The sequence below is a fragment of the Acanthopagrus latus genome, chromosome 4 (assembly GCF_904848185.1).
Source record: "Acanthopagrus latus isolate v.2019 chromosome 4, fAcaLat1.1, whole genome shotgun sequence".
NCBI classification, from domain to species: domain Eukaryota; kingdom Metazoa; phylum Chordata; class Actinopteri; order Spariformes; family Sparidae; genus Acanthopagrus; species Acanthopagrus latus.
The window spans coordinates 25,096,676-25,112,265 of NC_051042.1; the positions used below are offsets into that span (position 1 = coordinate 25,096,676).

The 15,590-nt window shown below is 39.5% G+C and overlaps 1 protein-coding gene across 7 annotated transcripts in view; it reads right to left on the minus strand.

Annotated features, from left to right (window-relative positions):
• Window positions 1-15,590, minus strand: part of LOC119017738 (CUB and sushi domain-containing protein 1-like) — a 405,003-nt gene that overhangs the window by 138,520 nt on the left and 250,893 nt on the right. For all 7 annotated transcript variants that reach the window (XM_037094673.1, XM_037094672.1, XM_037094678.1 and 4 more), the window contains 5 exons: window positions 9,378-9,481; window positions 8,872-8,984; window positions 4,499-4,681; window positions 4,100-4,285; window positions 353-493 (listed from right to left, as the gene is read on the minus strand). In XM_037094673.1, coding sequence (XP_036950568.1) covers window positions 353-493; window positions 4,100-4,285; window positions 4,499-4,681; window positions 8,872-8,984; window positions 9,378-9,481 — 727 coding nt within the window. The remainder of the gene's footprint in view (window positions 1-352; window positions 494-4,099; window positions 4,286-4,498; window positions 4,682-8,871; window positions 8,985-9,377; window positions 9,482-15,590) is intronic.

Consider the following 15,590-nt stretch of genomic DNA (forward strand, 5'->3'; position numbering starts at 1 on the left):
ATGTTCTGATTGAATTCCGTCCACCAACAGCTCTACTTAAAGATGGCCAAGTAAACTTGTCTGGATATCAAAATTACAGTAAAGTCAAATACACAAGATTTGAGAGAACGTTTGTTGAGCTTTCATTAAATACTTTGACAATATTTTAACATGTCGTTAATTTAATGGGATTTACATGTTAAACCTCACAATAAATCACTTGCATTGCATTGTGATGGCCATGATGACAATAAATCTTTTGGAAATATTTGAATTAATCAGTTACAATGCTCAAGCTTTATACATTTAACAAAGCACATATACAGACAGACAGAGACAGAAATAGGTAGGTCAGAAAGTAGGAAGCACATACTGGTGTAGCTGATATTGAAGCCTTTTCCAGTATTCGAATGATCAGACTGGAACTCCAGTCTCATGATGTGTCCGTTCGAGGCGATCTGTGACGGAACATCTTTCCCTGAGAACGTCCCAAATGTTGTTTGCTCAGACAGGCCTAAAATAGAAAAGAGTTCAAACAATCTTTTAGAGACACATTTTAATGGTGCTTATCTAATTCTGTCTGCATAACATTGGGTCAAGGACACACTTGAAGAGTGAATGACTCGTGCAAGTAAAAAAAAAACACCCCAAGGGACGTCAGGAAATGTATTAAATGTTATTAGGGCAGAGGAAAACTATCAATCTCAATCTTTATCAGCAGTCTTACAAATAAATGAATAAAATAATATGGAAAAAAAGTCAACCAAAAGTCCCCCAAAGTCTGAAGCACTTTCGAACTAAAATACAAGCAGTGTAGCAATGCTTAAATAGAAGAGCGTCTGTACATTAATACAGGATTGTTTCATGAACGATCTCATGAATGTCAGCTGAAACTAACTTAACAGACATAAAAGGACTTGTGACCTGATAAAAACCGTGTTCAGCGCTGCACTGAACCACACTTACCCTCAATAAAAGCTTCCACATGTCTTGGCAGTGACTCTGCAAGAGACCTGCCGGTGTCGAAGCAAAGCAGACGGACACCAGTGCTTCATACAACTATAGTAGGTTGATGCATAGATGCTCTCTTCTACAGATGCTACATTTCAGTGAATCCAAAGGAGACCGACATCAGGACACTGCAGTGTCCAGGTTATTAAAGTCATTTCACCTGAATGTGTCTCGAACCATGAATTCATAGAGAATTCTGTCACCATGACCAGGGAGCATTATCTTCCTCAAAGTACCTATCATTTCATTGGCAGTACATGATTGCAATGAATAGCTGAATCTGGCTGCTATGTAAAGGTGTGCTCTGGCATTACGGCATTGCACTGTAGCCATTAAAAGTCCCACCGTATACCAACTGTATGGCCTGAAAACCATTACACCTTCCCCACTGGCCTGCACAGCTGAAACCATGCATCACCTCATTTCTGTCTGAGACATTTGTGTCACAGCATAGGACCATTTACTGCAACAAATGGTTACACACTTTTGTTTGGCAGAATACACTCTGCTCTTGAGGGTGCTCCCCAGCGATCCAAGCGGCAGCAACAGAGTCAGCGGGGAGAGCAATAAAACCTGAAAGGGCCGCACAGAACAGAACCCAGCAGGCCCATATCAGTGAGATATGGACTATACGTAACGTACAAGGAAAGAAATGCCATCCCCACATATGGTAATAAGACACTGAAGCAGTGGGAGGCTGAGGTGGTTGATGGAGAAATCAATCCCCACAGCCAGTAACAGCACTTTGTAGCAGGTAGCAATAAACAGATTATCTACCAGCAGCAGTGCCATAATGATCGAGAGTAAGTGAGAAAGATTGTGAGATTATAAAAAAACACCTTATTGTGTTGATTGAAAGTGATCAGAAATGTATTTTGAGTGTGATTGGTGATTATACATGTGAGCTATTGGCATGCACGACTTCAGCTCACTGCCAGTACTAACACAATGCTTGTTGTTGTTGATGGCCCACCAGGAGTCTAGCAGATTGGTGTTGCGGCAGGGAATGTGATTCATCAGAAAACACCTGCAGGTTTGCATGGGTAGAAGAAGCAGTGCTGGTGATTATTCATTATGGCCTTATCCCACCTGACATTTCCTGCGTTCATCCGCTAAGGGCCATCTACCCACATGGCACATGGTTTGATGTGCTCGCCTTGTGTTCTGGTCTGTTTATTGATTACCTTTGAGGATGCTACTCTCAAAAATTCAAGGACCTCTGTCATTTTAGTGATGCTCAAACTCACCATCTGGCATCCACAATCATGTTTTTTTGCAACATCTGACTCTAACTTCGCTCTTGACAATACATTCACATACAGAGCAAAGGTGTAAAAGTTGGATTGAGTTGCTGTTGTATGCCCTTGTTTATGTGCTGCGACATATGCAATCCCACTGTGAGACCTACTTCGTCTGCAAAAGGCAAGACACAATCCTTTAAATATGACAAAGAGCAGTCAGTATGATCCACTTCAGTATGTTTTTAGATCACACTGTTAAGCACACTCACTCTATTTGAAACAAAAGGTGCAGGAAAAAGGGGTGTGAGTTGAGAACCCCGCGAAAACAGAAAAGGAGCTTTAGTAATTTACCCAGTGAAATTCTTCACTAACACTCACAGAAAGTTTTCTTTTTATTTTCTCCTTGACTTGGTGGTTTGGAACCCATGCATTTAGACTCAATTATCCTACACAGCGACTGAGTTGCAAAGTGCCAGTCTCTTTGTTCTCCAGCAATCCAAAAGCTCTTTCACACACTCATTAGCTAAGCATTGATAGGCAAGAGACCAGGAGTGAAAAGAGAATCAATGTGACAATAGCTCAAAGAGTGACACAGTCCTTGCGTTGTCTCATCTAAGGGAAGAGATTTAGAGAAACGCCTTTTGTAACAGTCCATCACTATGTTCTTTTATATTAGATGACAACAATGGCTTTATGATTATGTTCACCATTTACTATGAATTGTGTTCAGAAGCAAATCTTGTAGTTTTATCAAATTTTATTAGGCTGGATTTCATGCTACTGTATCCCACATCTGAAGAATTTTGTGTTATTACCATGGTTGCTCTGTTCACTTTTGCTTGTCATTTGTTTGTATTTCAATGTCTTATTATCCAGGAACAAAAGTAAGTGAAAGTCATGTGTGTCAAGGTCACATTTATCTTTGCTGAATGGAAGAGCTTGTGGGTATTTTTCTAATGCAGAGAAACTTTATCTTATTGCACTGGGATGGAGATTTATTTTTATCCTGGACTAAAGTGTCTCTCTTGATTATGTGTGCATTTTTAAACGCGTTAGAGAGGAGTATGGATCACCACAGTGGCGGTGTGACTGCTAAACAGCTGATGATAAGGATCTAAATGTTTATACTTACATATGTGACATAAGAACAGAATACCAGGCAATGCTAATCAATCAGTGATGAATGAGCAACACTCGAGAATTGATTTGGTTGTATGTGGCTGACACTGCATCTTCAAATATCTCCTTTAAAAAAAAAAAAATAAACAATTCAAATGTCATTGCAGTGCGGGGTTTTGTTAGTTTTAAACAGATTTTCTCATCTGTTAGCCTGTTGAGAAGTGTGGTGCACCCTTTATCCCAACCTTTTAGATAGAAAAACATACACTCTGTTTTCCATGTGACAGCAACTAAAAGCCTTTCAAGAAACAACTTCAATATCAGTTTGCCCAGTGCAAGAGCCCTAATTGCCCTGCATTTTCGAACACGCAGCTTGAAAATAACATCCCTGCAGAGCGACAGGTTTGCAGCCAGTCAATTAAACATAACTCCACCTTTAATGACCAGCCAGTCAAAACCAGGGCTTTGTATGATTCAGTCGAAATCAATAACCTTTATTGCAATGGGGAACAATGCAATGGTGATCTACTGATAATTGCCCTGTGTACTGCGTGCAGTGGAAAAGTGAAAAACAGTAACAAAACATTTTATCCATCCATCCATCCATCCAGCCAGCCAAACAGGCAGGCCAGTCCAAAATTCCCTTTAATTTTATTTTAAAAGATACATAATTTGCATATCCATATCCTGAGGTCTTCATTTAGAAACTACATTTTCAAAAATGCAATGAAATATTAAGCTATAATTACCTTCATCTTTGACCACCAACCAGTCGAACTGTGGCTCCAGGTCAAAGTCGGAGAATAGAAGATGAATGCGGCTCCCTGGTTCAGAGATAATCAACCACACACAGTTCAGGTTGTTTCCATACTCCTCTGGGTAGTTTGGGGACAATATAGTCCCCGATGGAGCCGTGAAGTTGAAGAAGCATGAGACTACAAACAGAAAGGAACAAAGGAGGAAAGGCAGGAAGGAAGGAAGATTAAGTTGATAGGTAATTAGGCACAAATGCAACCAGAAAGGCACAGGCAGACAGATAAAGCACAAGTTAGAAAGAAAAATGAAGGATAACACAAAAGTAATTTTAAAAGGCAAACAGAAAATCATCCAACACACGTTGGAAGTGTAACGTATAAATGTGTACTTACAGATACAACTGGGTTTATTGCCAGACCACTGGTTATTATGCTGGCATGTGATAGTCCTCTCTCCCACTAGTTCAAAGGCCGACTGGCAAAAGAAGGTCAGCACGTCACCGTGTTGAAAGCGATCCCCGCTACGGCGACCAAATGCTGGCACCCCGGGATCACCACAACCTCCTCGTTCGATCTCTGTGACAAACAAGAGGTGCAGACAGCCACGTTTTTATGCTGATCATCGATGTCAACATGTGACATGGTGACTTTCAGATTAGGCGTTAAATGGCAATAACATGCATACACTGATTTTGAGATATAAGTGTCTGAGCATTCTATACGTAGTGTTTATAGTGAGGAAGCTGTGTTTATTCTCATAAATATTGTAGATTCCATAGGTGGCCAATATTTATATACCTGTCACTACTTTTTCAACCATTTTTGGACTCTCTATTCTTCTTTGGACCATCAGGAAAAATGGCACATAAAAACAGTAGGCAGCAGAATTTTGAATCTGGTATTGATACATGCAAAGAGGCCAGAGAAGATCTATCTGCAACGTGTGGGCTCTACAAAACCTGCCCATATGTGGAGAGGGATATATGGTTAGAGTTGTTATTAATGTCAATTTGTATTTGAATGAATCTGCAGGTTGCAAACAGATCTTTCTGTAGACTGTCTACTCAGTGGGAACCCACAAACCCAATAGGAAGAGAGCGGAGCCATATCTAAAATTAATACTACTGTTTATGGCAGAGAGCTGACAGCGGTCAGGACTGTCAAAATATTGACAAATTATAAAAGCATCAAAATTGTAAATGAAGGACTAGCAGCAATGTTAACATAGTCTGTGTGAAGAAGCAAAAAATAAATAAATAAACATGTCTAGAGTCTATTATTTCAAATTGCTTTGATGAGAAATGAAACCCAGCCTATAAGATATTAATTTCATTGTTTCCCATCTCATAGATAATTGTCATCAAGGTAATTGTAGTGTAATTCAGCTTTAATTGTGAAAGGCAAAACAACAAGTGGAGGCACACAGGTAGGAAACACACACAGACACGTGTGCTCTTGTTAAGTAGCCAGCAGGAGGTTAAAATCGAAGAGCGCAACACTGATGTTTGTGGCATTGTATAAAATAAGACCACTTCCCTTAACCGTCTCTGTCCTTCTCTCCCACTGTGCTCTACTTTCTTCTTATTGATCCCACTCTTTCAATCTGATTCAATACGATGTGCTTTATTGGCATGAGTGTCACATTAGCGGTAATGCCAAACTAGTCTGCAATCATATTCCATCGATTTTGTCACCCATATTTTTTTTTAATCCCCTTTTTCCCTTAATGACAGTGTGTTCATATCCACTGCTCTTTCCTTGCTTGCCTCCTTTAAAATTTGACATTCTACCAGACTTCTGTCATCTTGTAACACATGCTCCACCACGCTCCTGGATTCGCTTTGGGCAAATACATCTCAAGGTGAGCAATGTGTGTGTGTGTGTGTGTGTGTGTGTGTGTGTGTGTGTGTGTGTGTGTGTGTGCGTGTGTGTCTGTGTGCGCGCTACACTTTTACTATCTGTTGGGAGGGAGGTATGCCCAACAAGAATAGAATACTCAAATGAGTGGCAGGACTGAGTGTGTGTGTGTGTATGTGTGCGTGTGTGTGTGTGTGTGCGTGTGCATGCGTGCATGGCCCACAGCTAGCTGTCACACAGCTGACGAGTGTCAGGATGGATATCAGCGATCTTGAGCCCCTGGTTAGTCTGTCATTATGGTAACTGCCTCTCTCACTCATTCTTTGTCTTTATTTAGTTTGTTCTTTCTCTTGATTTTTTTTTTGTCATTTTTTAAAGTGCAGAATGTAGATTTGACACTCAAAAGGCTCAAAACAACATTTTATCCTCATTTCAGTCACATGCTAACTGCCTCTCCTGGCCAATAGCAATAAGTTAACTGATCATTTCACAGTCTTTATATTTCAAAAGAAGTTCCGGAGCTTTTGCACACCTGGGGGTTAGAAAGGCTATGACGTAGTGGTCAAAGTTGAATGATTTAAGATTCCATAGCTCTTAAAAGATTGCTGTGATGTACCTCAGATTTTTTTATCTCCTTACTGAACCCTTGTGGAACATGTATGGCAAATTGCAATCATCTTGTCTTGCTCTGAAACTAAAAAAAATGTCCACAGCAGAGATGACGTTTGTCTCTCTCGTCTACACTGTGTGGCTCTACCCAGGTGCAGCAGTTTGACGTATGCCTGCTGCGCTTGTTCTTTAACTTTGTCCTCCTTGTTGGACAGCAAACCAGTTTTTCATCCCCTACTGTACTGGAGTTTGTAAATGTTGTGCTAATAAGTCAATGAAAGCAATTCAGCGTCATATTATGGACTACATCTATTGGGCTGATGATACTTCCAAAAGTCATAAAACTCTGCTTTACTGCCAACAGGCGTAACGCAAAGGTTCAGCGTTTATGCGCATATGAAAAATGACTGGCAGAGAATTCAAAGTTTTTATGTAAGTAATCAATCGTAGTAAACAATTTAAAATCCTAGGTTTTCTGTTGAAGTTACATCATCACATGGTGACACAGCTTCATGCCAAAAGTGTTCAGAAAACTGCTTTTTGTTGGTTTTGTTGGTTTATCCAACTGCTTGTGTAAAACCAGAGATTACTGTTGCTGTAAAACAGCGATCACTGTGTTTAGAGGTTGACTTTGGCGACCTCGAGTCATAATAAAGGTTTTAAATCTGCAATAAAGCTACAAGGATGGTATCAGGATGTACTATGCTTACATACTGATACTGATAATTCTACAGAATAATCTTCAAGACATTTAATGCTAATTGTTATTCTTTTGAGATAAAAAAAAACGACAACAACAACAAAAAAACAGTGCTTACATCGTTACTCTTTCACAACTGATTGCCATCAGCCAGACAACTTGGCAGCAGGATTTCACTGAAAGCCTCAATTATCATAATGGGTTGTGTTTGCATTTATGATATTAACACAGTCTCTCCTCTCCTCAAGCACGTGCGCACACACACGCACACACACACATACACACACACACACACACACGTTTAACATGACAACATTCAAAAACAAGACAGCCATACACACACACACACGTGTTGGGTTTCCCTGCAGGGCTGACAACCTAAGAGCACTCAAGGGGGTAACTCAGATCACTGTGTGTAGCATGGTGACAATATACAATGTGACAGCATCACATGCAAGGACACATACACACACAGACACCACAGGCAGTTGTTCAGTTATCCTGGGGGAAAAACTTAAACTACAAGATCATCTAGAGGTCATTAGATACAAACCATTTATTTGTTTCTGTCTTTCTTTGTCACTTTTATATTGTCATATTTGTTGTGTATGTGTCTGGGGATGTACAGTATCACAGGCAGGTAGTAGCTAAAGTTCAGTGTTTCTGACCATTTTGTAAGTTGTACACAGGAAAAGACCCTTGCTGTTGTTAAGCATCATCTTAGCCTAAACCAAAGACACAGGATGTTGAAAATCCGCTGCTTAAAGTTACAGCTGCATGCATACACATAAAGACACACACAGACACACAGTGTGAACAGTAACTGACCCTGGACAACACTGTCAGCAACATCACTGAATCAATAGCTAAGCAGAACCAAGGGTGCAACCTTCATCCCTTTCTCTCTTGCTCTCTTGCACACTCTTGGTCTCTCTGAGACAGTTTATTTCTTCTCACTCAATTTGTCATTTGGTCTCTGTCCGTCCCACTCTGTCAATTTCTTGTTGTTCCTCTTCCTCTGTCTCTACCTTTATCAAATTACCTCTTTCTCTCTACCTGTCTCACTGCTTTGTCTCAAGTGAATTCAATTTAGTTCACTCACATTTGGCTCAAATCGATTTAAAGAGCTGCATGGGCATGGTAAGCTGCAGTATGTAATCAAATATATAAATAAAATAAATGGATTGTTCCAAATAATAAGTATTTAGAGGAACATCTATATCTCTCCCTCTCACCTTCACTCACTGTGACTGTCACCATCTTTATCTCTCTATCAGTGTCAGCTTTGGCATAATATGAAAAATAACCAAGCAAAACGATCGACTGATTGACTCATAATTCATTTATTACCTTCTCGCAATGCACAGCCGCACACACTCACATGTACAGACAAGGGCGGACAACCAACAGTTGTGTTTACTACTGAATCACCACATCAGCAGCGGCATGACTTTCACACTCCATTATGTGAGCATATATCTGTGTGTGTGTGTGTGTGTGTGTGAGTGTGTTCTTTAGAGACAAAGAGAAGGAGCGAGAAAGTGAAGTGCCTAAATACCTTTAGCGAAAACTGTCGTATCCATTGTAAATGAGCCCATACCTTCATAGACAGCCTTGAACCCTGCAGAACCGATTGTGTCATCAGACTGCAGGTGTAGCCACATCTGATTGGACAAGCTGACGATGAGGTCGGGGACACTGGAGCCAGTTAGTCTACACAAACACACACACACACACACACACACACACACACACACACACACACACACACACACACACACATTAAACAGAAGAAAACACACACAATAACAAAAACTGTAAATAAGCATTACTGGTTTATAATCTATTGAATATATTTTAATTAAGTATATACCTTAAATAACATATAAACACTTAGGTGGCCTAGTCAATTATTTATATACAGCACTGTTTTTATACCCCATGCAGTTTAGTGTTCCATCAAAACATCCTAAACGGATAAAAGAATCCAAAATACAGTATACTATATATAGTATACAGTGTGTCGCCAGCTGCCTCCTCACCTAGTGTTAAATATCAATATTGTAAATATTACACGATACAACATATACATTAAGTGGTGCTTACACGTAGAGTACCCTCCGAGTGTCACCAATCTTCCCTCCATCTCCCACAGTTAATGTGTCATATCCTCTTTCCAGGTCAAACTCCTCAAATGACAGCTTTATCACCTAGAAAAACAAAAAAATAAAGAGAAAACTGTGTAAAGCATGGAACACAAAAAAACGTGAGAATACAAATGCAAAGTCAGAGCTTCATTAACAATTCCTGAAAGGATGATCTCAGTTTTTTTTGTCATCCTTACGCATTCAGTCTCCAAAAACAACATTAAAAAAAACTGTATTTGAAAACTGATTGTATCATCAAACCAAGGATTTCTAGGGGACCTCTAGAGAATATGAAATGAGTCATACAATGGAGAGAGCACATAAGTCACACCCTGTTTATGAAACATAAGAATAAACTGATGAGTTAAAAGAGTAAAAGCGATGATAACAGCGGAGCCATGTCCTCTTTGTAGCAGGAGACAACAAATGTGGGAGGAAATATTCTATGTAAAATGTTGGTTTACTAATGACAAAACAAGCATGAGAGAGAGAGACATCCAGTGTTCTTGGCTGTGACCATGATCATACTTAATTAAAGCTGCTATGCCAACGCTATGCCAATTAATTTGACAGTGACATAACCCATATTCCAAATAGTTTATCTTTAATGAGAGAGAGCAGAGAAAAACAACAGCACTCTGAAACTGAAAGTACTTGCTTTTATTTGACAGCATGCTCCTTTACATTCAAAGCTTGCCTCTGGGGGCTAGGCACTCTGCACCCTGCAAACACCCTCCTGCTGTTGAAATTGAGTGTTAAATGCCTTACTCACAGGCACGTCCATGGCTGTACTTGCATGCGTATAGCACCGCATCATCAATCTACTGTGCCCTCTAAAATGCAGTAATACTGGTATTCTATTATTTGCTGCTTGTCCATTATTTATTAGCTGTAGATCATATCCCTGACAGAATGGGTGATGGCAGACCTCTGCTGTGTTCAATAAACCTATAGGAAAAAAGGCGCTGGTCACAAACAGAGACTTTCTGGTGTATTAGAGGACTAAAATGAACCACGAGCATGTGATATTGTGGATGAGAATCCATCACACAGCAAATCACGCTACAGTGAAGAAAAATGTTACCGCAGGTGATAAGGATGTAGAAATCATTTCAACACGCCAGAATCAGCAATGCATAGCAAAGCCGTTGGCCGTGCTTTGTCAAAAATAAAAATAGCGAGCAAACGTTTAAGTAATGTAAAAGGATATGGAGCTATCTGAAGGATTAACTGCCATAATGATAGGAATGGCAAAGAAGGCACGTATAAATGTATAAATCTGTATTCATACACGTCCGAATGCATCCATGCACACTCACATACATGACCTCTACAACTGATATCCAAACAGGCTAATATGTAAAGTAAAAAAAAAAAAAAAACATTCTAATTTTTTACACCAATAACTTACATTCAAAATGCACATCGACAAACATGAGAGTCATACTTGTTCAAAATCTTATTATACTATACACTGAATGTTGCAGCCTCTGGCAATCTTCAGTCTTTCCAAAATGGCCACAAATAATGTGAAAAAGATGCAAAACAACATTGTGAGGTATTAACCCCTGGCTAACAACAAATCACAGGGGGCATTAATAAACCATTGTGCTTTTTGTGGTTTCGTTTTATCTTTTGCACCGGAAACCATATGGGTTTCTGTGGTTTCTTTAAAGAAACACTATCTTTACACTATCTTTAGACATCTCTTAAACATTTCTCAGGACACGTTTTATCCTTCAGTAGTAGTGCTTATCAAATACTTGGGTATTATAGTGGATACAGAAACCATTTATTGGCTGTCAAACATCAATCATGGTATTGATAATTATTTTAAAAGACAGATAAAGACTGCCAATCAGTTGCTACATGTACATGAACAGAAATACACTCTTTTAGTGTCAAGCTTTTACTGCTACAGCTTACACATCTTGTCTGTAAAATGCATGTCTAGTGCTTGTCCGTAAAAAAATCCATCCTCAAAAAGGGAGAAATATACATTTCATATTTTTGGATTAAACCTGTGCACAGCATCTGTCCATTCAGAGGCTTGGAGATTTAAGGACCATCACTAATACATAACGTGTGCATTCCTTTCAATCATAAAAGAAGATGAATACATTGCAAAAACACTTAAGCCTGGTTTGGTTGCACAATGGATGACTGTGATTTTACTCTGGCTTTCCAGGTGAAACATAACAATCAAACCAAGAGAGGTAAAAAATGAGCTGTTGTTGCAGCCTATATGTATGTGTGTTTGTGGATCAAATGTTAAGGCTGCTGTTAAGATTGCACAGCAGCATGTGGTCATAAAGAAAGGGAGTGAAGCAGAACAGAGGCAGAAGCTGTTTTTGTGTCCAAATATAGGAGCAGGTATCTGTCTTAACAGCAGAAGCAAAATGATGTTTCGTCACTCATTCACTGAGCGTGTGAGCTTAATTTGGATTTTTGTGCCTCCATGTTCCTGTCTTTATTTATATGTTTGTGCGTATGTGTGTGCCTAGACAGTCAAGGCAGACTGCATAGTAGCAGCAGACTTAGAGGAAGGAACTGAAGCGTTATCACACTAAGGTCATTAGCAAGAAGCTCAGTGCTCTTCAATAGACCCAAACAGGCCCATTTAGAAAGACATTAAGAGCAGCCTGCAACTCCAAACAACATTAGATTGGCTTCTTTATTCTCTAAAGCAAAGAAAGAAAGAAAGAAAGAAAGAAAGAAAGAAAGAAAGAAAGAAAGAAAGAAAGAAAGAAATGACAAGAAGTGTCATGTGTAAGGTCTTTACACATTTTAAGACAAACAGTGTTTCCAGTGAACACAATTTTGCCTTTAGTTTGAGTACTCCAGTTCTGTATTTGTTATTTTGATTTCATCTCATTATTGCAATTTGGTACTCACCAGTATTTCAGGAGTATTTATATTCAAATTTGGAACTGTACAGTTCCAAGATCAGAAAAATACATAAGAAAACACTGTTTCTGTTTAATGGTGGACGCTGTTTGAAGGGATAAGCACTAGCATTTACATTTACATTTAGGGCATTTAGCAGATGCTTTTGTCCAAAGCAACTTCAAAATAAGTACATTTGTCACCAGAAAGAAACCATGACATATAACCGGCGATAGAGTAAAAAGAAAAATAGAAACAATTGTCAAACGCTCATCTGAGGATCGTAACTGCTATTTATCAAAGATACTTTAAGTGCACTAGCAAGCAGCAGCGCAGCTAAAAGCAGCTCAATTTGCTATTTAAGCATTGAGAGCAGTGTACAACCTAAACTTGCAATGAAATACCTTAAGTCAGTCACCCAGTAAAATCATAGTGCTGTGAATTTTAGGGTCTCCTCACACTCACCGCTGAGTGAAACTGACGGTGGTATTTCGCTTATACTCTCATCCTAAATTCTCAGAATTATATGATGCCACTCAAGTCAGACAATCAAAGACAAAGACTTTTTTTGCTGGTTAGTGTCAGCCAACACTCTTATAAACACTACATGCCACACAAACTGTACTCATTCAGATTATGTGAACAGTAATGACGATAATTAACAGGTTGCATGCCTGCCCCGAGATGCACCCTCCACTGCCCAGGAAAAAAAAAAAATCTTTACACTGGAAAACTACATTATGCCTTCAGATCTTGCCCTCACTGTTGTGACCTCACGTCAGAGTAGTGCAAGAGAACACATCGCCATAATTGGATGGACTAGTTCTTGAATTCCCTCGTTGAGCAGAGGCTGCAGCAGTGCTGAGTCACTGCTGGGCAGCAACGGTGGGGAGAAATTAGCACATAAATATAAATCCATCTTCCCACTCGAGGAAAAAAAGGATCCAATGATTCTCTATGATATTTTGGTTAGTCTCTGGTTCTTGTCTTCTATCATTTGGTTCTTCTTTTACAGTTATTTCCACTTGGGTCCTCTCCATGGTCAGGGGTAGTGTTTCTATCATACCTCTGTTATGCTGTCATGTGGCCCAGAGGTTCTTCAAAAAAAATAAGATTTGATTTGGGCCCTGTTAAATTGTCAACACTTGGTGCACTTCTCATGAATTATGTTCAGTCAGCCATTTCAACGACAGAATAAGCTGAGGTGACCCCTGCCAAGGGCAGTACACAAGAGTATAGGTTTTCATTTCAATCCTGATGGCAGTAACACCAACCTCCTTATTACTATCACACCCAACAAAAGCACAACAAACAGGCTATTTTCCTCATGTCACAGTGATTTCCAAAAGAACACCACAGCCAATATTTTCACTCTGGATTTGATCAACCTCTCAACTGACCCATTGTAAATGTAACAATTATTGCAAAACAAATTGCATCTTTAACAGAAGGGCAATAACCTAGTATAGCTTTTGAGCTGACAGAATGTCACATTTACAAATAGTGCCTGGCAGGGATGATGTGTAGTAAGATAATATACTTGTGCAATTCAGTCACAAATTCATTCAAGGCCCAAATTGCTGAGCATGATAGAAGTGGAATCAAATGCAAAATCAAATCAAATCAAATATTTTGAAGCTTGATTGCACAAGTTGGCAACCCCAAATGACAAGAGAGGTTAAATAATTTAAACACTGAAGTATCCAGAAATGACATCAGTAACCTGAGCACCACTGATGACTACAAACTTAGAAGGTCTAAGATAGAGCACACAAGGCTGATAAGTGAGGCAAAATCATTTTGTTGAAACACTTGTTTCTTCAAAATTGTCACACATAATAACACAACGCTGTTAATCAAAAGAAAAGAAAAGAAAAGAAAAGAAAAGAAAAGAAAAGAAAAAAGAAAAAGGTTTTGACAGGGGTGGAGTCAGGATTGACAAATTCTATTCTGCTCTAGGCCCAAAAGGATATGGATTTAAGAGAGGTGTATTTTTACATAAATATTGTTCCCACTTGAGCATGAATGCATCTCTACTACCCTGAATCAAAAATAAACTGTCAGGAAAAAGTTGAAACTATGTACTGAGGTGACCCCCTGTCAGAAGTAGTACAGACAGGGTACAGCTGTCCTGAAAACAGAGTGCAGGAGAATTCCCTTGCTGAGATTATGCAGCTATGTTGAGTCATTGGTGAGTTGCCACAAAGGCAGTATGGGGCCGTTTTCCAATACATTACTTTGGGCCTTTCAGCCAATTAAACAAATAGAATAACACAAAATACTGCTCGAGGACATGACCCGCAGCACACTTTTCATGCCTGAGAAAGTTCTTTTCACAATGCAATCAGTCACAGAAAACAAAATTCCTGTAACTGATGACCTATCGGTGTACTCTTAATGCACGTATTTTTGTCATTCTAAAGTCAATTTCTTATGAGCACGTCATCACAAATCTAATCAGACTATTTTAAGCATTTTGCTGTTCATTGCAGTTCAAGAGCGTTATAAATAATTTTTACAGTGGGCTGCATTGTGAAGCTACAGAGAATGTTAAGATGGATACACACCACACAGCTGGGCAATAAGGGGAAAACACAACAGCAGGATGCATCAAAAAAACACTGCTCTTACATTCCTAACAGTTCATGTTAATGAGCAGTGGAAAGCCTTTACAAGCTGGTGGCCAGTACAGGTTCCAATGCCATAGCCCTACGCAGTACACTACAGTTGAGTGTGTGAGCTGCTGAAGAACTTTAGCTGTAGGGTCAAGTCATTATTTGTACTAGACAGACTGTGACTTCTAGAGTCATAAAATGTTTCAGAAATTATGTCTGTTGTACTAATTGTTGTGTGGGTGGTTCCCATTGTCTATTGCCAGACTCTCATTAAAATAAATGGAGGTGTGAATTTGCTGCTCTCATTGTGAAAAGGCCTCAAGCAAACATTCATTGCTTTTCTTTACATGTTTATTGTTTTGCACAGTCCTGAAGTTAAGAGCCCGTCTCAGTGTGCACTGACCAGAGGGCAGGGAGCAACCTAGGCAGATGGCTGGGAAATCACAGGGCTGACAGATATGAGATCACTCATTTAAAGTCTACCTGACCTGCATCTCTTTGGCCTATGTGAGAAAACAGGATCACCAAAAGGGAAACACAGAACAGCACAGAAAGAAAATTGAAACAAAGAAAGAAGTCTGGGCCTGCTAATTGTCCCCAGGTCTGTCTGTCCAGAGCCAATGTGCCTCCCTCAGATCTAAACACCCTTGTCTGAAATTGCAGAACGTAGC